Source organism: Staurois parvus, unplaced genomic scaffold (assembly GCF_062004578.1).
Source record: "Staurois parvus isolate SC_StPar_1 unplaced genomic scaffold, SC_StPar_1.0 ptg000390l, whole genome shotgun sequence".
NCBI classification, from domain to species: Eukaryota; Metazoa; Chordata; class Amphibia; order Anura; family Ranidae; genus Staurois; species Staurois parvus.
The window spans coordinates 9,204,143-9,229,147 of NW_028318186.1; the positions used below are offsets into that span (position 1 = coordinate 9,204,143).

Here is a 25,005-nt window from a genome sequence, read left to right on the forward strand (position 1 = left end):
ATCACATGCAAAGTAGAAAGCAAGATGTCACTTGTGACATCATTGCTTACTACGTGTGAAATCTGTGAATGATCACAGAGATCACATGGTACAAGTCTATTCACAACAGCCTTGTACCATGTGACAAGCTGTGACCAATCACAGCTCACTCAGTAGTTCTCAATGGCTGCAAGAATGCAGACAGAGAGAAAGAGAAATGATTGCTTTTACACCCTATATGGGTATAAAAGCAATCACTGTAAAAAAAAAAAATCTTCATCACCCCCCACAAGTAGTACAGTGTTGCCATGGTGACACTGTACTGCTAGGGTGACAGTATGTAAAAAGAAAAAAAAAACAAAAACAAATAATATAAAAAAATAAAATAAAAATGTAAAAAAAATGTTTAAAAACTATAATTTTTGGTTATAAACTATTTTGGATTATTTTTTTTTTTACTAAAAAGATAACGGAATACATTTTGGCCAAGATTTAAGATGAAAGATTATTTATTTGCAAAATTTTATAAGAAAAACACTTTTTTAAAAAAATTTTGGGACTTTTTCATTTACATAGCAAAAAAATAAAAATCCCAGCGGTGAATAAATACCACCAAAATAAAGCTTTATCTGTCTCAAAAAAAATGGTAAAAAATTCATATGGGTACAGTGTGGCATGACCGTGCAAGTGTCATTCAAAGTGTGATAGCGCTGAAAGCTGAAAATTGCCCTGGACAGGAAGGGGGTAAAAGTATCTGGACAAGAAGTGATTAAATGCCTATCAAATGCCTCAAAACTGTGCATAGTGCATTTGGGGAGTGTTTGAAGAGTGTTAAAAATGCTTCCCAAACGCCTGTCTAACGCCTGTCAAACGCTATAGGGACGTTTGGCAAGAGGTAGACATAAAGTCAAGTGTGAACGAGCCCTTAAGAGCATGTACCTTATGCCTTTTTGTAACTTTATGACAAAGTGGGAAAGGGTTAGAATCCCTGGCAGGTTTATATTGATGTTCATGTCCCTGGAGAAAGTCACTCTCTCTATTCGTCCGTCCTGACCATTGACATTGGAACTGAAAGTGAGGGAAAATCCAAAATTTTGAATTGTTACTAGAACATGAATACAGGGAAGTCTTCCAATAGGGTCACTTATTGTGGTAACAGCTGTCTTAGAGGGAACTTCTCTTTCCTGTTGTACCCATAGGACAGGTAGTGAAGGGTAACCTCCTCATTAGGACCCTACACTAAAAAAAACAACTGTGGCTGTGCACAAAAAAGTCAGGCAGAGTACAAAGAACTAGTCACCAGTGCCGCCAACAATCAGTATTTTTATTGGCAGCCTGTAAAAAATGGGCACTTTGCTCCTGCCAGTAAATACCAGAGACAGGAAAAGGTTGGCAGGTAAAAATATGGCTGTGACACTTGGCTCACAACTGTGCATGCAAAATTCTGGTCCGGAGCTGGCCGAGACCATTCGAGTGCCTGTTACAGAGTGTTCGGTGGCACCAGTGGGGGGACGGGTCTGGTGGAGGCGGTGCCTGAGCATGTCATGCGATGTCATGGTGCAAGGGAGCCGAGTGGAGCACCCGGAGCCGAGTGTGTGGGTCTGTGGGATGGGAGCAAGGCAAGCCGGGAGCAGGATTGTCAGTACTGTTTGGACTGGAGTACACTAAGGGGACCACCTGACGTGGAGATAGACTGTCATTGTGACTCAGGAGGGGACGTGTCATGTCGGTCGGGTGTCACCATCATCTGTGTTTCTGCACACTGCTGTCAGTGCCACTGTGAGAGTTAATTTCATGCGTGTGTGCCTGCCCATTCTAATTTCTGTCCCTGGGCTACTTACTGACTATATAAAAAATAAAATAAGAAATATGTTTTTTGCCTTAAAGCGGAGCTCCACCCAAAAGGGGAAGTTCCGCTTAAAGCTTTTGTCCCCCGCTCCCCATTAAGGATTGGCACCTTTGGGGAGTGGGTATCCGAATTTGACAGGTACCCACTCCCACTTCCACTGTGATCGCCTAGGCGATCAGAAGCGGAAGTTGTCCTCCCCCCTCCCTATTTGTAGTCTCCTGGGACACGTGACAGTTCCCAGAAGACTACGGGGCCATTCACAATAGCGCAACGCTTCTAGTGCATGCGCAGTGGGCACCCGGCTGTGAAGCCTCAAGCTGTCACAGCCAGGTGCCCACACTGAAGATGCCGGTGCTAAGGAGAGAAGACGGTGAAGACACCGCTGGACCGAGGGATAGGTAAGTGGCTGTATTTTAAAAGTCAGCAGCTAGTTTTTGTAGCTCCTGACTTTTATTTTTTTTTTTTTAGGTGGAACTCCGCTTTAATATCTACCTTAAATCACATTGCGGATTTCATATTGTATTTGTTTGTAGCCTAAAAACTGAAATTTGCACTTAAAACTTAAAAAAAAAAATTTAACCTTTGGAAATGCCAGTAAAAACGTGGCTGTGCCAGTAAAATGTAGGTGTCAAATTAGTGAATTTCAGTTTGTTGGGTTGGAAACACTGCTAGTCACCAGTATTGCCTGTTCTCTCCCTGCAGATGATCTTTCCTCCATTACTGACTTACCATGCCTCATTCAGCACTGGGTCTCTGTGTAGAGGTTGGCATCTTGGTAAAGGCAAGTTTTTCTATAATCATGACTCCAAGGAGAACTGTGACCAGCACAGTGGACACATCATCAGATCTCACTCCAAATCTCCTGAGACTAACAGGCAAAGACAGCAGTGCCTTAGATGACCTCACACTGCAGATATAATGCTATGAGGCTGAAGGCACTGTTACATTTTTGGAGGAATTCAAGACAAAAGCAAACTTTTCAGTCAATGGCTTATGCACAAATGTTCCCTATAACATACCAAATCTGCACTTTTTGAGTATATGGTGGTGCTCCTCTTTACCCACCTTGTCCAGCAGTGGATGTAGGCCTCTTAAATTCTATTTCTTACAAGGCAGTGGACTCCCACCATCCCCAGAACTCTTAAACAACCCCCTGTGATACAAATTTCACTTTCTTATGTGCTCAGAAAAATTATGCTTGATGGGACAGTATTGACTGAGCACATTAGCTGTCATCAGATAGGGGGTCCTCCATCATTGTTCCCAGAGTGCAGGTAAGAGCATGCAGCGTCATCTTAAGCCTCAAAATGCCTATGGGGGGCACTGTGCTATCTGGCCCCAAAATACTGCCTTTCAAGTGTGGTGGCCATATATCTTCTTCACCAACCCCACGGAAAGCCACAAGCAACTGTGTTTGCATGAGACCCTACAGTACTCTGCTATTTATTACTAGTGATTTCCTTTTTACTTATGCAGGCCATACACGGGTCGAATTCCAAACAAATTTTCTTTAGAAAATTGGAAATTTTGTGCATTTTGTAACCTGATGGTGCCACCGTTGATTTCGAAATTCAACCAACCAAGCCTTCAATTTCATCTCATTTTGCTACAGAAAAGAATTTCCGTGGCCAAGAATTTTCTTTTCTTCCTAGGTCACAGCTCATGCTCATTTCTTTTTCGTTTATATTTCCCGCACAATTCTCCCACCATTAATTTGAAATTCATTCTTTTTCTAAAAATTTCCAACATGCCCGATCACTCAAATTTGATGGTCACACGAAAATCGGCCGTGTCTGTGACCTACTAATGGTGCGAAATTCGATAGAAAATTCTTAGAAAAGATTTTCGAAAGAAAATTCTTTCGGAATTCGACCCATGTGTGGCCGGCTTTAGATACTGTTATTATCTATTGTGCTGACACCTAGCTGCCTCGGTGGGAACTACCCCTAGATAGCCCTGTACTACAATAACTGCACTGCTTGTTATACTTTGTTTTATGCTGGTTACATACTCCTTCTATTTTACATATCCCTTTACATACACCTTTTACTGGCATTGTCAATTTATCTTGCAACCATACATAGTTACATAGTTAGTCTGGCTGAAAAAAGACAAAAGTCCATGCAGTTCAACCATAGAAAAAAAAAAAGTTATAATCCTATACCCACAATTGATCCAGAGGAAGGCAAAAAAAACCCTCAGCAAAGCATGATCCAATTTGCTCCTGCTGGGAAACAAAATTCCTTCCTGATCTCCCGAGAGGCAATCAGATATTCCCTGGATCAACGTTGCCTATAAATGTTAGTATCCAGATATATTCTGTGTATCTAAGAAACAATCCAGGACTTTTTAAAAACAATCCACTGAGCTGGCCAGAACCAACTCTTGAGGGAGTCTATTCCACATTTTTACAGCTCTCACTGTGAAGAAACCTTTCCGTGTTTGGAGATTAAATTTCTTTTCCTCCAGATGTAAAGAGTGCCCCCTTGTTCTCTGTGATGACCTCAGGGTGAATAACTCTACACCTAGTTGACTATATGAACCACTGATGTATTATACATGTTGATCATATCTCCCCTTAATCTCCTCTTCTCAAGAGAGAATAAATGCAGTTCATCTAATCTTTCCTCATAGCTGATCTCTTCCAAGCCTCTTATCAGTTTGGTTGCCCTTCTCTGTACTTTCTCCAGTTCCCCAATGTTCTTTTTGTGAATTGGTGCCCAAAACTGAACTGCATATTCCAGATGAGGTGTTACTAATGATTTGTACCGGGGTAATATGATATCTCTCTCTGGAGTCTATACCTCTTTTAATACAAGAGAGGATTTTGCTCGCTTTAGAAACCGCAGCTTGGCATTGCATGCCATTATTAAGCTTGTGATCTACCAGAACTCCCAGATCCTTCTCCACCATTGATTTCCCCAGTTGTACCCCCCTAGTATGTATGATGCAGGGGCGGACTGACCATTTGGGAACTAGGGCACTGTCCAAGGGCCAAGGGTCAGTAGGGGGCCCCATGAGATGACCCTGGTACCTTTCATAGGCTTTTTTGGGTGTTGTTCGAGTGTGGGAAAGGACACCGGGGCCCCATGATCCCCTATTGCCTGGGGGCCCCATAAGTTGTCAGTCCACCCCTGGTATGATGCAATACATACAGCAAACATCAAGTTGCACATTACTGTTTATTTGATCACTTGGTTGATACCTTTACAATACAAGATCAATTCCACTTTACGTAAACCATGATGCCTTGTAACATCAGACATACGGTATGCCTGCAGTACCCTATTTGTGCCAGCAACAGCAGACAGAAAGAGAGAAGACGTTTCCAGGAGAATTATCTGAGGACCAACAATGGGGTTAGGTTATAAATATGTTTTAGAAAATAATAGCACTTACGGGGATTTCTTCTTTATCAATTTGAAGAATTTTATTTCACTCTGTAAACTCCAGCCCAGCTACAGACCAGGTAGACAGGGGCTGCTGACTCCTTTCTAAGGTCCCCTGAGGTCAGTGCGATTTAAATGTACTTTTTCCACATGTGCTGATGGCCAGATTAGGGTACCAGCCCCATCGTCAAGAACGTGAACTTCTTGCTGGGGAACAGGATTAGCTGTCTGAGCTATATAAACATTGACAAAATGCCTATCAGAAAGTGCGTTTGTAGCCAGAAAAATGTGTGTTTGCATGATGCTTTCTTTCCAGGGCCAGGAAAGACACATCCAATCCAGGGCTGAAATAAAAAATTAAGCCCGAGCTGTTGACCCATAGCCAAGCAAGTGCCAGGGTTGATCCATTCACATCTGTAACGATAACATGTGACAGCTGCTTGATTTCTAACAAAGCCTGGAAAGCGCTGATGATCGCACTCTCCTCGGAACAACTTTATGTAAAACTGTAACCCTTTCTTCTGATTTTGGCACAATGCGCAGTTTGTGAGACTTCATTCAGGGCCTGAGGGCTAAAAAATAGTCCTTCAAAAACACCCTAAGTTTCCAAAGTTCAATTTCAATATGCTAATAATGCATGCAGGCGTTTGCATAGGAAGGGCCCCATTCCTGAACACAGAGGAACTAAAACATGTGTGGGAAAATGCATACGTGTGACAGAGCTCTTATTGCATTAACTACGTGTCCTCCAAAGGATTTACCCCCCCCCCCCCCTCCTGACCAGGCCATTTTTTGCGATACAGCGCTGCGTTACTTTGACAATTGCACGGTCATACAACACTACACCCAAATTAAATGTATGTCTTTTTTTCCCCACAAATGGTATTTGATCGCCTCTGCGTTTTTAATTTTTTGCACTGTAAACTAAAAAAGACTGACAATTTTGAGAAAAAAAACTATTTTTTACTTTTTGCTATTAAACATGTCCAGTAAAAAAAATTTAAAATATCAAATTTCATCATAAATTTAGGGCAAAATGTATTCTGCTCCATGTCTTTGCTTAAAAAAAATTCCAATATGTGTAAATGAATTGGTTTACGTGAAAGTTATAGCGTCTACAAATGGCGGTATATATTCTATATTTTTTTTTCTTTATTTTAATACTAGTAATGGCGGCGATCAGCGACTTATAGCGGGACTGCAGCGGGCAATCTGACACTAGGTGGGAACTGACTATCTGCCACTGACAACCCCAATGACACTAATGCAGTGATCAGTGCAAATAAAAAGCACTGACACTTTACTAATGACACTGGGCAGGAAGGGGTTAACATCTGGGGCAATCAAAGGGTTAACTGTGTGTTGTGTTACTAGGGGGTGGTTGTGTGCGCTTTACTGTGTAAGCACATTGCTTTGTATTGTTCTGTATTCTTCTGCTATGAACCTAGGACCAGCCAGACCAGTCCTGGGCCTGTGCTACAGACACAAAAGAAGCGATTTACTATAACTGGAGCACTCAGGATCTGGTGTAGCTGAGCACGGTAGCCAATCAGCTTCTAATGTCAACTTGTTTATTAGGGTCGTTGTTTTTCATCTGTCCGTTTACGGATGAAAAATGGCCCCCCATGTATTTCTATGGACTAGTGGATGTAAACGGGTGATCATCTGTTTACATCCATTATTGTCCGCATCCGTTAACATCTGTTTTTTTAGAACGGAAGAAAACCTTGTTTTTCTTTCATAAAATAAAACGAAACGGACGAAAAACGAATGTAAACGGACATACGGTCGTTTTTTGCATCTGTTTTTTCATTGGTAGAGGATGTAAAAACTGATGTAAAAACTGACGAGAAACTGAGGAAAAAACTGTAAACTGATCAGTTTTTTTCTTTGAAAAAAACGTGACTTAACTGATGAAAAAAACCGAACACCCGTGTGAAATCACCCTTAAGCTTTGACAATAAAATCTGGAAGCTCATTAATTTCTGCACAGAGCTGCACCAGATTTTGCATGCTCCAGTTTTGGTAAATCTCTCCCAAATTATTGCAACTCTTTATTCAATAAGGACCAGTTCACACCAGAACGCGCTATGGGAAAGGCATGTTCAGTGAGTGTTTCCCCCACCGTGTTCAAAACACACTGCATTTTCGATCTGCTGTGGGTGTCAATACATTGTTAAAGCGGAGTTCCACCCAAAAGGGGAAGTTCCGCTTTAAAGATTGGTCCCCTGCTCCCCATTAAGGATTGGCACCTTTGGGGAGCGGGGGTACGGGTACCCAAATTTGACAGGTGCACACTCCCACTTCCGATCCTAGGCGATCGGAAACTGAAATTGTCCTCCTACCCTCCCTCCCCCAAGTCTTGTAGGACACGTGACAGGTCCCAGAAGACAACTGGGCCATTCAGGAAGCACAGCACTACTCGGCATACGCAGTGGGCACCCGGCTGTGAAGCCGCAAGCTGTCATAGCCGGGTGCCCACACTGAAGATGCCAGCCTCCTGGAATACAGGATGGCCGGTGAAACGAGCTGCAGCAGGGGCACGCGGGATCTTGGGACAGGTAAGTTTTTTAAAAGTCAGCAGATACAGTTTTTCTAGCTGCTGACTGTTATTTTTTTACAGAGTGGAACTCCGCTTTAATGACACCCTAATCGCAGATCGCAAACACAGTGTGTTTGTGGGTACCAGATGCCACGTTACCACAGTACCACGCATTTTTCAAAAGTAGTGCATGTACTAGTTGTAGGCACATGTGGTCTGTTTCATCCACTGTAGATGGCGGTCAATCCAAGTGGTAACACAGTCTTGAGAGGAAGCCAATGGAGCAGCAGTCCATTTGGCTACACTGTGGCCTTGTGACCCTCTGTGGCCATCTTGGGTCAACAGGGTCTATTTAAGTCCCTTCCTCTGGGTTTTGGTGCAATTTTTGCGTGTGGCTGGTGTAGGGAAAAAGGCCCCGCCTGTAAGCGACAACAACTAATGGTAGGGATGAGGAGGGAAAGACTAGGGACGCGCTAACCTGGAAAGGAGCTTCCCTCTTGGGACTGGACCAGCCAGGCTGCACCCCTACTGATGTTCCCAGAGCCATGTATTTCTTTCATTTTATCTTCATGGATTGAATAATAAAGAAGTCTGCTGTTTGTATATTAAAGTGCTGCTACTTCTTTTTCTCATGCGCAGTTCACCCTCTGATACAGACACTGTCGGCATCTCTCCTCTGCCACTTCTGACCATGTTGAACTGTGAGTTATTTCCCTAGTGGCGCTCTCTTGCCAGAGTGTTTGTAACATTGGCATTCTGTTTAATACAAGTTCCAAGTCATACTGCAATTGGACTCTGTGTATTTACTGCCTGCACCACTTTGCCCCTCCCCACATACTATTTGTGTGTTCCGGTGGTATTTGCAGCCCATTCAAATAAATGGGCTACAAAATCGGACTACGGGGGAGCACACAGGAATCGCACAGGAACACAGCTCATTCCTGTTGGATACATCCTGTAAGGACGTTATTCCACTGCACAGCAGTGGTGTATTTAGGTTTTGTGCTGCCCTAGGCAACACAAAGATCGTCTGCCCCCACGGACACAAACCAATACCACCCCCCCCTTCCCCCTCCCACAGAGAGAGCCTGACATTGACCAACAACACCCCTGCCCCCACCCTGGAAAGCCTTCCACTAACCTTCTACCCCGGCAATAGAGAAAGACACTCATCTTCACAGCTCCAGAAATCCCTCGGAATGAGAGTCAGGCTCTACATACACTATCAAGCAGCCCACAGCCTCTCTCAGATCTCTCCTGGTTCCCATTGAGCAATGATCCCTTCTTTCATCCCTTCTTCTGGGGGAGGGGCTGCCCCCCTGAAAAATGCCTCCCTAGGCAAGTGCCTTGTTTGCCTTGTGGTAAATACGCCCCTGCTGCACAGCTTGGTATCATCTGCAAAGACTGAAATGGGATTTTTAATCCCAGACACTATATCGTTTATAAATATATTAAAAAGTAAGGGTCCCAACACTGAACCTTGGAGTATACCACTGACAACCCTAGACCATTCAGAGTATGAATCATTAAATTAAATATATTAATTAATGTATTTTTTTTAATGCAAGCAGTATCTGAATTTGATTTGGTATCAGCCCCTTGCCACCCCTGTACAGCAGAGCTCTGACTGGGAGAGGGAGAAGTACAAGGAGCCAATCAGTTGTGCTGCGCTGCAGACAGCATGCTGATAGGAGGACAGCGCAGACCAACAGAAAGAAGAGCTCATGATTCTGCTGCTTCTCCTTTCACTGCCCAATCACAGGCTGGGGATGGGGAAAAGTGAAAGTGAAAATGCAACAGTGAAAAATCAGGTTTCTTTCTCTGCCAGGCAGGACTGTGCTGTTATTATTATTATACAGGATTTATATAGCGCCAACAGTTTTCTCAGCGCTTTACAATATAACGGGAGACAATACAGCAACTATACAGTTCAATACAAGAGGGATAGGAGGGCCCTGCTCCTTGGAGCTTACAATCTGTTCGGCAGAGCTGTGTAAATCTCAATTCTGGATGGACAGAGATACAAATCCATTGGCTTGTAACATTGCTCCTATATATGTAATTCATACATGTAGTTAGCTGTTTAACTGGAGTTCAGCTTTACAGAAAAAAATTGCAGATTAAACAATCAATTATAACACAGAAGCCATCATAAAGTCATCTGGATGGTATTGAAATGGAAATGTTCTTAATACTGATCTTTTTATTTTCTTGATCTGAAAATTTAATTGAATCTAAAAGACACTAGCGCAAATATGGTCAAATTCAACAATAGATCTGCAGACCTGACCGGACCTTAGCAACAAGGAATATAATTGATGTATGTATAGCCAGCATTCCACAAAACATGTTATAATTTATGTTTGGCGACCCTTTAAGCTACCAGATTTCCCTTCTCCTGGCTAGTCCATAAAAGCCAGTAATTAAAATACAATTATAACTGTGTTACATTCATGATGCAGTAATCCAGAGTCCTGTGTATTTATTACCCACTGTGTACACAGAGGCATTTATAGGTAAAATGGTATTACTTCGAAGAAAATAAAAACAAAACATAGTGCAGACAGTTGTCACCCTGAAACTGGCTCCAGTCTGGCCGGGCAGTTCATAAGAAAATCCCCAAGAGAACATACTGTGCGTTGGATTGTAGTGTACGGCGCGATTGAAGCTGCACTATGCTACATGTTTGTTGCTACTGGTAGAACATGGCTGCCCTCCTGTGATCAGATTCAATATTGCAATCTGTATATTCAGTTTATTGAATATGTATGATATTTATTACTGGTACTTATATAGCTCTGTCAATTTATGCAGCACTTTACATATATATTGTACAGTCACATCAGTCCCTGGCCCTCAAGTACAATCTAAGGGGTCCCAAACTTACATTCATTCATACACATACTAGGGCCAATTTAGACAGGAGCCAATTAACCTACCAGTATGTCTTTGGAGTGTTGGAGGAAACCCACGCAGGCACAGAGAGAACGTGCAAACCCCAGGCAGCTGGTGCCGTGGTTGGGATTCAAACCAACGAGTACTGCCAGGCAGAAGTGCTAACCATTTAGCCACCGTGCTGCCCATGTGGTACTATAGCAACATATATTGTATATTATTTTATGCGTATTGTTGCCTGCAATGTTGTGGCTGGTCATGTAGATTGAATATTTATTCTTTCATTTTTAATTTTAATAATTTCATATACCATAGCACGGAATTGTAAAGATTTTTTTAATACTGTATGTATTTATGCAGAAGTGATTTAAAGTGGGGCGGCACAGTGGCTTAGTAGCTTAGTGGTTAGCACGTCTGCAGTGCAGTATAATGGGTCATTGGTTCAATTCCCAGCCATGGCGCCTCCTGCATGGAGTTTGCATGTTCTGCCTGTGATTGCATGGGTTTCTTCCGGGTACTCCGGTTTCCTCCCACACTCCAAAGACATGCTGGTAGGTTAGTTGGCTCCTGTCTAAATTGTCCTAGTTTCATCCTTGGTCACGCAGGATCTCCTTCATGGTAGGGATTGGGGAAAGACCTGGCAACCTACCCTGTAAAATAATTGCTAAGAGAATTTATAGAAAAAGTCACTGAAATCACCAAGGGTCAGATACACCTGAATGGAGAGAGAGAGAGATTTAAAGTGCCAATAAACCCAGAAATGTTCCAGGGGTCTTTAGCTCTTAGATTAACAGAGCTTACTGTGTGCTGAACATGGTGTGGCTCATCATTAAGGGTGAGCTCAGGTGTATTTGAATCCTAAATCCAAACCCAATCCAGCTATTGCACCAAGAAACTATGGCTGCACAGTGCCAGTTATAAATGGCTGAGACATTCCCTACTCCACAGCTGTACATATACAAGTGTCGTGTATATATGAGGCTGGGGGGGAAGGGAAACTTTGGATATGGTAGGGGGAAAAACAGGAAAACTGCCCTGGGTCCCCCTGACAGAAGGGGACCGCCTCTATACAAAAATTATATAAAGCATTGTAAAAAAAATAATTTAAAAAAATATTTTTTTTTTTACAATTTTTTTTTACTATTACAAAATGTATAATAAAAAATTACCTTTTATTAAATGTGTCTTGGGAAGTAATATTTTTCCGGGCATCATTTGTAAAAGTTTAAGCAAACCACACATATGGGTTGATTTACTCATGTCAAATAGACTGTACACTCTGCAAGTGTAGTTATATTAATTTTCCTTAGTAAATGTGGTAAAACTTTGTAAAAATGACCCAATCAGGTGTAAGAAAAATTAAAATAAAAAAGCATTTTTGCTCTCACATGATTGGATGATGGAAATAAGCAGAGCTTTACTACGTTTACTAAGCTCTGGGGAAAATTAATGCAACTTCACTTGCAAAGTGCACAGTCTATTTGCCTTTAGTAAATCAACCCCATAGAGTGCTTACACTCTTAAGGAAGGTAACCTATAACTGCGTGAGTGCGTGACCTCAGAATGACATTGTGTCAGGCATTTTAAATATGCCTAACATTGAGAATGTTAAGCAATCCTGTGTGTATGGGGCACCTGAACCTGACATCCCCTGGACCCCCAAGGTCTAAATCTGCCCCTATGTGCAGTGACAGCTTCCTGGCAAGATAGCTCAGATGGGTTCAGATGAGGATATGAACATGCCTTGAGTTTACATGCCTACATTAGTTTATCCCTACTCATCGTTCTACCTGGTATTTAAACAAGCTGTAATATACTCTATGATTAGATGTTTAACCACTTGCCGCCCTGCCACTGTAGAAATACGGCGGCAGGGCGGGACTGGCAGGCAAAACAACGTTTTAAAATGTGTGTTTTGTAAACAAATAGGGGGCGCGCGCGAGGCGCGCCGCCGCCCTATCTGTCCCGCCAATCACCGCCGCGGATGTCAGTCGCCGGGTCACAGCCGGTCCTTAGCGGCTGTTTCCCGGCGATCGGCGGTAAACAGTGACAGAGAGCACAGCTGTAGTAGCTGTGCTGTCTGTCACTTCCTTGTCAGCTCGAGGACGAGCTGATCGAGACAGAAGAGTTTCTCTCTCTCGATCAGCGGTGTCCTGTGCAGCACACACCCCCGCCCCCTAGTAAAACACTCCCCTCACTCAGATAACCCTTCCCTGCTAAATAAAGTTAACCCCTTCCTCCCCAGTGCCATTAGTACAGTGCCAGTGTTTTTCTTTTTGCACTGATCACTGTATTAGTGTTTTTGGGGATGTCAGTGACCCCAAGTCAGTACCCCCCAATGTCAGAATGTCCGCCACAGTCCCGCCATAAGTCGCTGGTCGCTGCCATAAGTCCCTGATCGCCGCCATAATTCACTGATCGCCGCCATTATTAGTATAAAAAAACCCTAAAAATCCCAGTATCTTTCCCGCCATTTGTAAACGCTATAACTTTCACATAAACCAATTAATTTACACGAATTGTTTTTTTTTTTTTAGCAAAGACATGTCGCAGAATGCATTTTGGCAGAAATTTATGACTAAATTTGATTTTTGCTTTTTTTTTTACTGGACATGTTTTATAGCAAAAAGTCCAAAATATTGTTTTTTTTCCTCAAAATGGTCAGCCTTTTTTTTTATAGCACAAAAAATAAAAACTGCACAGGCGATCAAATACCACCAAAAGAAAGCTCAATTTGTGGGGAAAAAAAGATGTAAATTTCATTTATGTACCGTATTGCATGACCGTGCAATTGTCCGTTAAACTAGCGCAGCGCTGTATAGCAGAAAAATGGCGTAAGTTGCAGAATTTATACCATAGTTTGTAGACGCTATAACTTCCACACAAAGCAATCAATATACACTCATTGGGATTTTTTTTACCAAAAACATGTAGCAGAATACATTTTGCCCTAAATTTATAACCGACTTTGAGTTTACTATATATTTTTTATAGCTGAAAGTAAAAAATATTGTTTTTCTTCAAAATTTTTGGCTTTTTTTTGTTTATAGCGTGAAAAATAAAAAGCGCACAGATGATCAAATACCACCGAAAGAAAGCTCTATTTGTGTGAAAAAAAGGATGTAAATTTTGTTTGGGTGCAGCATTGCATGACCGCGCAATTATCAGTTGAATTAGTGCAGCGCCGAGTAGCAAAAAGAGGCCTGGTCATTAAGGGGGGTAAATCCTCTGGAGCTCAAGTGGTTAAGAACATCAGGCAATCACACCTACACTATTTTGCCAAAATTATGTGGACAAGCCTCCAACTGATTAAGTTTAAGTGTTTCTAGTGAGGGGCACAGGTAATGCTACAGCATACAAAGACATTTTGGATAATTGTGGCCTTCCAATGTTGTAGTAACAGTTCATTGAAGGCCCTTTTCTGTTCCAGCATGATGATACTCCTGTGTAGCAAGCCAGCTCCATAAAGACATGGTTTAATGAGTTTGGTGTGGAGGAACATAAGCTCCCTACACAGATTCCTGACCTCCACCCTGAGCACATTTGGAATAAATTAAAATCCTGATTGTGAGTCATGTCTTCTCCACCATCAATATATGACCTCACAAATATTTGTTTGCCTGAATGGACATAAATTCCCACAGACACATTCCAAAATCTTGTAGAAAGCCTTCCCAGAACAGTGGAGGCTGTTATAGCCACAAAGGAAGAGCAAGTACATATTAATTGCCCATGGTTTTGGAATGTGATGTTCAAAAAGTTTATATAGGTGGGATGGTCAGGTGTCCACAGCTTTTTTATTCCTTTTGTTTGTATTGGCATGATATAAAAAAGATGAGAAAGAAAAAGCCAAAGCTGACACATTCCTCCCAAAATCCCAAAAATGGAATGGACAAAATTATTGGCACCTTCTCAAAATTGTAAGAAATAACTTTATTCCAAGTTTGGGATGCTCCTATCATTTGTAAATAAACTCACCTGTACCAATTAATGGGTGCTGACAATATAGCAATTACACCAGCAACCAGTTAAAATGGTGAACAATTGACTCAACCTTTCTCTGTGTGTCTCTGTGTGCCACTGTGTGCCACATGGAGCATGGAGAAGAGAAAGAGCAGCTAAGAATTGTTTGAGGATTTAAGAACAAAAATTGTGGAAAAGCATGGACAATCTCAAGGTTACAAGTCCATCTCCAGAAATCTTAATGTTCCTGTGTCCACTGTGTGCAACATTGTCAAGAGATTTACAGCCCATGGCACTGTAGTTAATCTCCCTGGACGTGGACGACAGAGAATAATTGATCAAATGATTGTAACGAAGGATTGTTCGAATGGTGGCTAAAGAACCTCGATCAACTTCTAGACAAATTTAAGCTGACCTTCAGGCACAGGGTACAACTGTGTCAGCTCGCACTATACGTCACCGTCTGAATGAAAAGGGACGCTATGGTAGGAGACCCAGGAGGACCCCACTGCTGACTCAGAAACATAAAAAAGCCAGATTGGAGTTTGCCAAAACCTACCTGAGGTAGCCAAAATCCTTTTGGGAGAATGTGCTGCGGACAGACAAAACAAAATTACAGTTTTTTGGTAAAGCTCATCATTCTACTGTTTTCAGAAAAAGAAATGAGGACTTTAAGGGAAAGAATACAGTCTCTACCGTCAAGCATGGTGGAGGTTCAATGATGTTTTGGGGATGCTTTGTTGCTTCAGGCACGTGATGCCTTGATCGTGTGCATGGCATTATGAAATCCTGAGACTACCAAAGAGTTCTGGGGTGCAATGTAGGGCCCAGTGTCAGAAAGTTGGGTCTCCTTTAGAGGTTATGGGTCTTACAGCAGGACAATGACCCAAAGCACACATCAAAAAGCACCCAGAAATGGTTTCAGACAAAGTGCTGGAGAGTACTGAACTGGCCAGCAATGAGTCCAGATCTTACTCCCATATCGCACCTGTAGAGAGATCTCAAAACAGCATCTGAGAAAAGGAACCCTTCAGATTTGAGAGACCTGGAGCAGTTGGCAAAAGAAGAGTTGTCCAAAATTCCAGTAGAGAGCAAGGGCAGACTGACCATTTGGAAACTCGGACACTGCCTGAGGGCCCAGGGTCAGTAGGGGGCCCCATGAGATGCCCCTGGTACCTTTTTCAAAGGCTTTTTTGAGTTTGGGCAAGGACACAGGGGCCCAATGATCCCCTATTGCCTGGGGGCCCCATGAGTTGTCAGTTCGCCCCTGCCTGGTACCTTTTTCATAGCCTTTTTTGAGTTTGGGCAAGGACACAGGGGCACAATGATCCCCTATTGCCCGGGGGCCCCATGAGTTGTCAGTCCGCCCCTGATAGAGAGGTATAAGAAACTCATTGATGGTTGCAGGAAGCCATTGATTTCAGTTATTTTTTCCAAGGGGTGTGCTAATAAACATTAAATTGAGGTTGCCAATAATTTTGTCCAGTTAATTTCTGAGGTTTTGTGTGAAATGTGTCAGATTTGGCTTTTTGTTTCTCCACTTTTTTGTGTCATACCAATACAAACAAAAGAAATAAACATGAGAATGCAGGGGTGTTATTATTTTTTCCCATGACAGGCCAGTTAAATTGCAAATTGACTTTTAAAAGTGGCAAACAGATCTATTGGACCATTGCAACGTTTTAAGAGCAGCAGGTGTGATGTACTGATATCAAAACTCAGAACCAAGATTATGTGCTGTTCAGGCACTGTTGAAGCACGCATGTACTGAACATGCAGATAGAGCAAGAGGGCTGACCGAGCAAAGGGGTGACCTCATGCTACTGAACCTTTTACAGTCCAGTCAACAGGTTAAGGGGGAGTTCTTGATCAAGGTTGGAAGCTAATGTTCTGGCTGTGCTGTATGGCAGGGACACTTGGAATGCTAAGCTGTCAGATAGATCTTCATTTGCACTGAAAAACTGATATAATGTACAACTGATACACAATTATTAAGCTAAATTCCCCATTCCTGTTCCACACTACTTGTCTATAAGTATCATGGGTGTCTTTAATGACCACTAGTGAGACATGAGAGGTGGAAGGGGGTTTGTCTAAGTGCTAGTTTATAGGGGCACAGTACATCTCCCCCACCCCAGTGTTCTCAGCTCCCAAATGGCCCTGGAAAGGTAGCTGAATGTACTGCGGAAGCCTGAAGTTTCCTTTCAGGTCTTCCATCACTTTAGTAGGATTACTTACATAGGATCCCTTCTGTTCTCTTTACCTACCAGCATTGTCTTGCTGTTTGGTGTTTTTGATGTACGCTGAAAATTTTGAAAAAATGTCAATTCCGGCTGTGTTTGACTCACGATGTTTTGCTGCCAGCTTGGGGTATCTGTAGGAGGTGATAAATACACAATATTAAATACATTGATGTAAATCGAATATGACAACATTCAAGAGAGGCCAGCATAGGCTATACTCTTCATGCTTCTAAACTATGGCCATGTTCATTCCAGTCACTCCGAGCTAGGGAATAGTGGCCATTAACCAGTTGTCACATCCGTATTCACCCTATGGACCAGAGCAATTGTACATTTCTGCTACGAGCCTGTTCAATTTTTACCTTCACTTACTTTTCCATAGCCAAAACAGGAAGTGAGGGGAAATCCCTCCAAAGTGAGGGAATCCCCGGTTGTCACCAGAACTAGGGTCCCCATTAGAAGATTTTTCTTCTATCCCAGTTCTTGTGACAACTCAAAATTTGGGATTCTCTTTTTGCTTTCAGTTTTGATAATAACAGTAAAAAGGACAAGTAGAGAGGATGAATCTCCCTAAGAGGTCACAGGCAACAAGAAACATAAAAACTGATGGATGTTCTCAGCCCTCTCCATTCTATCCAAAATTAAAAAAAAAAAAAAAAAGTTTTGTTTTTAATTATACTTTAACCGCTTCCCAACTGAGTTATAGCCGAAAGACAGCTACAGCGCAGATGTCCAGTTCAGGGAGGGTGTCCATGGACGTCCTCCCAGAATGTGCCCCCTGTGAGCCCCCCAGTGGCATGCAACCAGCGTTGTTGGTGATGAGGTAAAAGGCCAATCACAGCGGCCTTTTATCACGTGATCAGCTGTGTCCACTGACACAACAAATCACAATGTAAATACAGTTGCTGGTTATCAGCTGCACTTTCCTCACGCTGTCACAGTATTTACATAGTTACATAGTTAGTCTGGCTGAAAAAAGACAAAAGTCCATCCAATTCAACCATAGAAAAAAAAAATAAAGTTATAATCCTATACCCACAGTTGATCCAGAGGAAGGCAAAAACCCCCAGCATAGCACGGTCCAATTTGCTCCTGCTGGGAAAGAAAATTCCTTCCTGATCCCCGAGAGGCAATCGGATATTCCCTGGATCAGCTTTACCTATAAATGTTATATCCAGTTATATTCTGTGTATCTAAGAAAGAATCCAGGACTTTTTTGAAGCAATCCACTGAGCTGGCCAGAACCAACTCTTGAGGGAGTATATTCCACATTTTCACAGCTCTCACTGTGAAGAAACCTTTCCGTGTTTGGAGATTACATTTGTTTTCCTCCAGATGTAAAGAGTGCCCCCTTGTCCTCTGTGATGACCTCAGGGGGAATAGCTCTACACCGGGTTCCCTATATGAACCACTGATGTATTTATACATGTTGATCATATCCCCCCTTATGTATTATACATGGAGATCATATCCCCCCCTTATGTATTATACATGGAAATCATATCCCCCCTTATGTATTATACATGGAGATCATATCCCCCCTTATGTATTATACATGGAGATCATATCCCACCTTATGTATTATACATGTTGATCATATCCCCCCTTATGTATTATACATGGAGATCATATCCCCCCTTAATCTCCTTTTCTCAAGAGAGAATAAATTCAGTTCCTCTAATCTTTCCTCATAGCTGAGCTCCTCCATGCCTCTTATCAGTTTGGTTGCCCTTCTCTGTACTTTCTCCAGTTCCCCAATGTTCTTTTTGTGAATTGGTGCCCAAAACTGAACTGCATATTCCAGATGAGGTCTTACTAATGATTTGTACCGGGGTAATATGATATCTCTCTCTCTCTGGAGTCTATACCTCTTTTAATACAAGAGAGGATTTTGCTTGCTTTTGAACCCGCAGCTTGGCATTGCATGCCATTATTAATCTTGTGATCTACCAGAACCCCCAGATCCTTCTCCACCATTGATTCCCCCAGTTGTACCCCCCCTAGTATGTATGATGCATGCATATTCTTAGCCCCCAAGTGCAGAACATTACATTTATCAACATTAAACCTCATAGTTGCCCAATTAAACAGTGCATTGAGGTCGGCTTGTAAGTTGGAGACATCCTGTAAGGACGTTATTCCACTGCACAGCTTGGTGTCATCTGCAAAGACTGAAATGGGATTTTTAATCCCTGACCCTGTATTGTTTATAAATATATTAAAAAGTAAGGGTCCCAACACTGAACCTTGGGGTACACCACTGACAACCCTAGACCATTCAGAGTATGAATCGTTAACCACTACTCTCTGAGTACGATCTTTTAGCCAGTTTTCTATCCATTTACATACAGATTTTTCCAAGCCTGTAGACTTTACCTTACACATTAGCCGTATGTGGGGAACTGTGTCAACCGATTTTGCAAAATCCAAGTCCACCGCCACCCCTCTGTCCAAGTATACCAGGTCCACCGTCACCCCTCTGTCCAAGTATACCACGTCCACATCCACCCCTCTGTCCAAGTATACCAGGTCCACCGTCACCCCTCTGTCCAAGTATACCACGTCTACCACCACCCCTCTGTCCAAGTATACCACGTCCACCGCCACCCCTCTGTCCAAGTATACCATGTCCACCGCCACCCCTCTGTCCAAGTATACCACATCCACCGCCACCCCTCTGTCCAAGTATACCACGTCCACCGCCACCCCTCTGTCCAAGTATACCACGTCCACTGCCAGCCCTCTGTCCAAGTATACCACGTCCACCGCCACCCCTCTGTCCAAGTATACCACGTCCACCGCCACCCCTCTTTTCAAGTATACCACGTCCACTGCCACCCCTCTGGTGAAGTATACCACGTCCACCGCCACCCCTCTGTCCAAGTATATTACGTCCACCACCACCCCTCTGTCCAAGTATATCACGTCCACCGCCACCCCTCTGTCCAAGTATGTCACGTCCACCGCCACCCCTCTGTCCAAGCATGTCACATCCACCGCCACCCCTCTGTCCAAGTACACCATGTCCACTGCCACCCCTCTGTCCAAGTATATCACGTCCACCGTCACCCCTCTGTCCAAGTATACCACGTCCACCGCCACCCCTCTGTCCAAGTATACCACGTCCACCGCCACCCCTCTGTCCAAGTATATCATGTCCACATCCACCCCTCTGTCCAAGTATACCAGGTCCACCGTCACCCCTCTGTCCAAGTATACCACGTCCACCACCACCCCTCTGTCCAAGTATACCACGTCCACCGCCACCCCTCTGTCCAAGTATACCACATCCACCGCCACCCCTCTGTCCAAGTATACCACGTCCACCGCCACCCCTCTGTCCAAGTATACCACGTCCACCGCCACCCCTCTGTCCAAGTATACCACATCCACCGCCACCCCTCTGTCCAAGTATACCACGTCCACCGCCACCCCTCTTTTCAAGTATACCACGTCCACTGCCACCCCTCTGTCCAAGTATACCACGTCCACCGCCACCCCTCTGTTTAAGTATATCACGTCCACCACCACCCCTCTGTCCAAGTATACCACATCCACCGCCACCTCTCTGTCCAAGTATACCACGTCCACCGCCACCCCTCTGTCCAAGTATATCACATCCACCGCCACCCCTCTGTCCAAGTATACCACGTCCACCGCCACCCCTTTGTCCAAGTATACCACGTCCACCGCCACCCCTCTGTCCAAGTATACCACATCTACCGCCACCCCTCTGTCCTCTGTCCAAGTATACCACATCCACCGCCACCCCTCTGTACAAGTATACCACGTTCACTGCCACTCAGTGCTGATAACTGGCAAATGTGACAGGGGAGATCTGCACTAATAATCAGGCCACTAATCAGTGCCACCCAGCAGTGCCCAGCAGTGTCACCCATCAGCTCCCAGCAGTGTCACCCATCAGTGTTGCCCAACAGTGTCGTCCAACAGTGCCGCCCATCAGTGCCATCTGTCAGTGCCTCCAGTAGGTGCTATCAGTCAGTGTCGCCCATCAGTGCCACCCATCAGTGCCGCCTACCAGTGCCCATCATTGCTGCATATCAGTGTATCATCAGTGCCTCTTCAATGCCCACCAGTGCCACCTCATCAGTGCTTCCTATCAGTGCCCATCAGTGCTGCCTAACAGTGCAGCATCATCAATGCACATCAGTGAAGGAGAAAAATTACCTGTTTGCAATATTTTATAACAGAAACTATTTTTTTCTCTCTTTTTGTTTACAGTGCAAAAAATAAAACCCCCAGTGGTGATTACATACGACCAAAAAAAAGCTCTATGTGTGTGAAAAAAATGATAAAAATGTCATATAGGTACAATGTTGCATGACCGTGCAATTGTCTTTCAAAGTGCGACAGCGCTGAAAGCTGAAAATTGGCCTGGGCAGGAAGAGGGGTAAAAGTGCCTGGTAGGCAAGTGGTTAATATAACGCACATATGTAGTTTTTTCAGAACAAACAAGGCTTCTTTTGGTGATATTGTCTTGCGAAAAAATATTTAATCTAATATTTAATTTAATATTTATGACAAAAATCATAACAAAAAACACTTTTTTTCTACTTTGACCAGTGATAGTTTAAAAAAAGTTACTCTATAGAAAAAGTAAAATGTAATTTATAATTTGTCTTGTTTAAAATAACCACTAAGGCCTAGTTCACGTTGGGATTGAAAGCTGGCATTTGAGGGGCGTTTTTAATGCTGCTCAAATGCCTATGCAAATGATACTATTAACAGCACACAGTGCTGTTTACATTATCAAAACACGAAGCGTTAGCCTCGCATCGCTTCCATATTGAAGCCAAATTTAATCCTTGTAAAATGCTTATAAAATGCACCATAGGGCGTTTGGGGAGCGTGTTTAACTCTTGTAAAATGCCCATACTAAGGCAGCACAGTGGCTAAATGGTTAGCACTCCCGCCTGGCAGTACTAGGGTTGCTGGTTTGTATCCCAGCCACGGCACCACCTGCCTGGAGTTTGCATGTTCTCCCTGTGCCTGCGTGGGTTTTCTCCGGGTACTCCGGTTTCCTCCCACACTCCAAAGACATGCTGGTAGGTTATTTGACTTCTGTCTAAATTGTCCCTAGTATGTATATGTATAAATGTGAGTTAGGGACCTTAGATTGTATGCCCCTTGAGGGTTATGGACTGATGTGAATGTACAATATTAATGTAAAGCACTGCGTAAATTGACAGCGCTATATAAGTACCTGACATAAATAAATAATAAAGCTCATTAATTTTGATAGAATCTTGGTATGCTTTGTGCATTTCCTCCAGATCTGTAATAATCCAGCATTAAACTTTGTCTCTGTGCAGGAACGTCCTGCACAGGGGCGGACTGACAACTCATGGGGCCCCCGGGCAATAGGGCATCATGGGACCCCTGTGTCCTTGCCCAAACTCAAAAAAGCCTATGAAAAATGTACCAGGGGCATCTCATGGGGCTCCCTACTGACCCCGGGCCCTCAGGCAGTGCCCGAGTTTCCAAATGGTCAGTCCGCCCCCGGGCCTGCAATAAAGACCAGTCACTGTTGACTGTACAGGGTGACTTGTCTTTTCTCCGCCCGTTCCTGTAGTTTTCTGCAGGCAGCCTATAGTGGGGGGAACCTACTGGGTCCCTCCCACAGCTCTGCTCTCTGCACAGGCTATTTACTGCACAGTGATGATGTCACTGCTACTTTTGCAAGGTAATACTTGGGTTTGCAAAGGCATTTGGTGCACACAAAGTGGATTTATATTCTTTTTGGACATTGAGGTATATACAGTATCTAAATGAAATATTTTGTGCCTTGAGTTCATCTTTAAGGTGTACACTCAGGTCGCATGGTTTAGAAGATCTAAGAAAAGTGTGAAAAAACTGTGCAATCTGAAGTTTTTTTACATTTTTTTTCTACGGGATAGAAAGGAACTAGAGAGGAGGGCAGTAGTGTATTCTGTTCATTTTCGATATTTTTCAGTTTTGATAAGCTCTTGGTGCACATCTGTCTACGGATGTTATTAAGACTCTTTCACAGATAGTGGAGAGGTGTAATCGGGGACAGGAGCGATGACAGGTTGTGTCGGTGTGTCTCAGCCGCAGGTGTGACTACAAAGAGCTGCACACACTACTGCAAGACATGAAAGGCGTCCATGGAGCAAGAATACAACAGACAAAAAAAAGTGGCGTTTTGTCATGGGAAGGCGAAGCAGCTATTGTCCCGCTATAACAACACTTCAGACAGGAGCAAACAAAGCAGGAAAGGAGAGATCATTGTAGTATGCACCTCTATATGGGGCTGTGTTCAGTATTCATACTGTCCTAGGTGGTGAGAATAATGCGCCTTTTTACACAAGCTCCACCCCCTTCTCTCATTAACAACATTACATGTATGTAACTGTGAAAATTAAAGCAAACATGTACTATTTGAATGCGAGTGCACTATATACAGTATACAATTGATGCGGTAAAAGCTTCTTTCTGGCACCTCGACCATGCAGCTAATTTTTGTTCAAGTGTCATCATATTGTGCTCTTTCAAAACAACCACACTGTCTTTTTCCAGAGCAGCCTGTATTTTTCCTGTGATTACCTCTGGGTTTCACTTTGTATCCCTAAGAATTCTTCTGGCAGTTGTGGCTGCAATCTGTCTTGGTCTACCTGACCTTGGCTTCATATCAAGAGATCCCTGAACTTTCCACTTCTTAAGGGGTGATTTAACAGTACTGATTGGCATATTCAAGGCTTTGGACATCTTTTTATGTCCTTTTCCATCTTTATAAAGCTCCATTACCTTGTTACGCAGGACTTTTAACAGTTCTTTTCTGATCCTCATAGCTCAGTATCTAGCCTAGTCAGTGCTTCCATGTAATAGCTAACAATGTCATTGACTATTTATGAACTGACACTAATTGCAATCTAAAAAGCCACAGATGTGGGACATTAAAATCTAATTGGCATTTTAACCCATGTGTGTCACCTTGTGTGTCTCTACCAAGGCCAAACATTCCATGGGATGGAAAGTTTTGATCATGGCCATTTGGGTGATTTCTGTTATCATTATGATTTAAAAAGGAGCCAAACAACTATTTGATAATAAATGGCTTCATATGATCATCATTCTTCAATAAAAGAGCATTTTTTGGCATGATCAGTCATATTTTCAACATCAATGCCAAAATTTCACAATTTCTGCCAGGGTATGCAAACTTTTGAGTACAACTGTATAAATCCCTTGGCCCTGTCATTCCAGAGACTGCCTTTTATGTAAAGAAAACCTGTCATAGACATGGAAAATTTAAACCAAGCAAATGAAAAACAAAAAGATGCTACCATTAGTAAAAATGAACCATACATCTTAAGATATACTGTAAGCAGCTGAGGTTTTATGCAGACTTAAAGCGGAGTTCCACCTGAAATAAAAAAAAAAAGTCAGCAGCTACAAATACTGTAGCTGCTAACTTTTAAAATACAGTCACTTACCTGTCCCTCGATCCAGCTTTGTCCTCGCCACGGCTGGTTTCACTGGCCGTCTTCTCTCCCCGGCGCCGGCATCTTCAGTGTGGGCATCCGGCTGTGACAGCTTGCAGCTTCATAGCTGGGTACCCACTGCGCATGTGTGAGATGCGCTGCGCTTTGTGAATGCCCCCGTAGTCTTCTGGGACCTATCACGTGTCCCAGAAGAATACGGGGAGGGAGGGGTGGGAGCAAGTACCTGTCAAATTCGGGTACCCCCTCCCTCCCCGATCCCCAAAGGTGACAATTCTTAATGGGGAGTGGGGGACAAAGAGTTAAAGTGGCACTTCCCCTTTTGGGTGGAGCTCCGCTTTAACTGACTTACCCCACAGCACTCTGTTGCTTCTCGGCCTTTTGGCTGTAGCATGTGTTCTTATCAGTGTCCAGTAGGGGTGCTCTGTCATCATTCTAGCTTTCTGGCTTGGATGGCTGGCTGTATAGTATCCTTGCTGGTATGATGGAGGTCCTGAGGGATCTCCCCATGGGGACAGAAACCAGAGCACCCACTGGGTGAGTTGAGGGTCGGGATTAATTCCATGGTGTGGAAGATTTTAAGGGGCCCAGTGCCTCCTGATTTGATTGTGATACCTTGTCAGGGGCTAGGAAGGCAGAGGTCCCACGGTTTCAAGCAACCCCT

The 25,005-nt window shown here is 43.3% G+C and overlaps 1 protein-coding gene across 1 annotated transcript in view; it reads right to left on the reverse strand.

Moving 5' to 3' along the window:
- The window catches only part of CLIC5 (CLIC family member 5), a 162,370-nt gene that overhangs the window by 22,682 nt on the left and 114,683 nt on the right, over positions 1-25,005 (reverse strand). Inside the window, exon 4 of the mRNA XM_089686067.1 lies at positions 16,885-16,991. Coding sequence (XP_089542193.1) covers positions 16,885-16,991 — 107 coding nt within the window. The remainder of the gene's footprint in view (positions 1-16,884; positions 16,992-25,005) is intronic.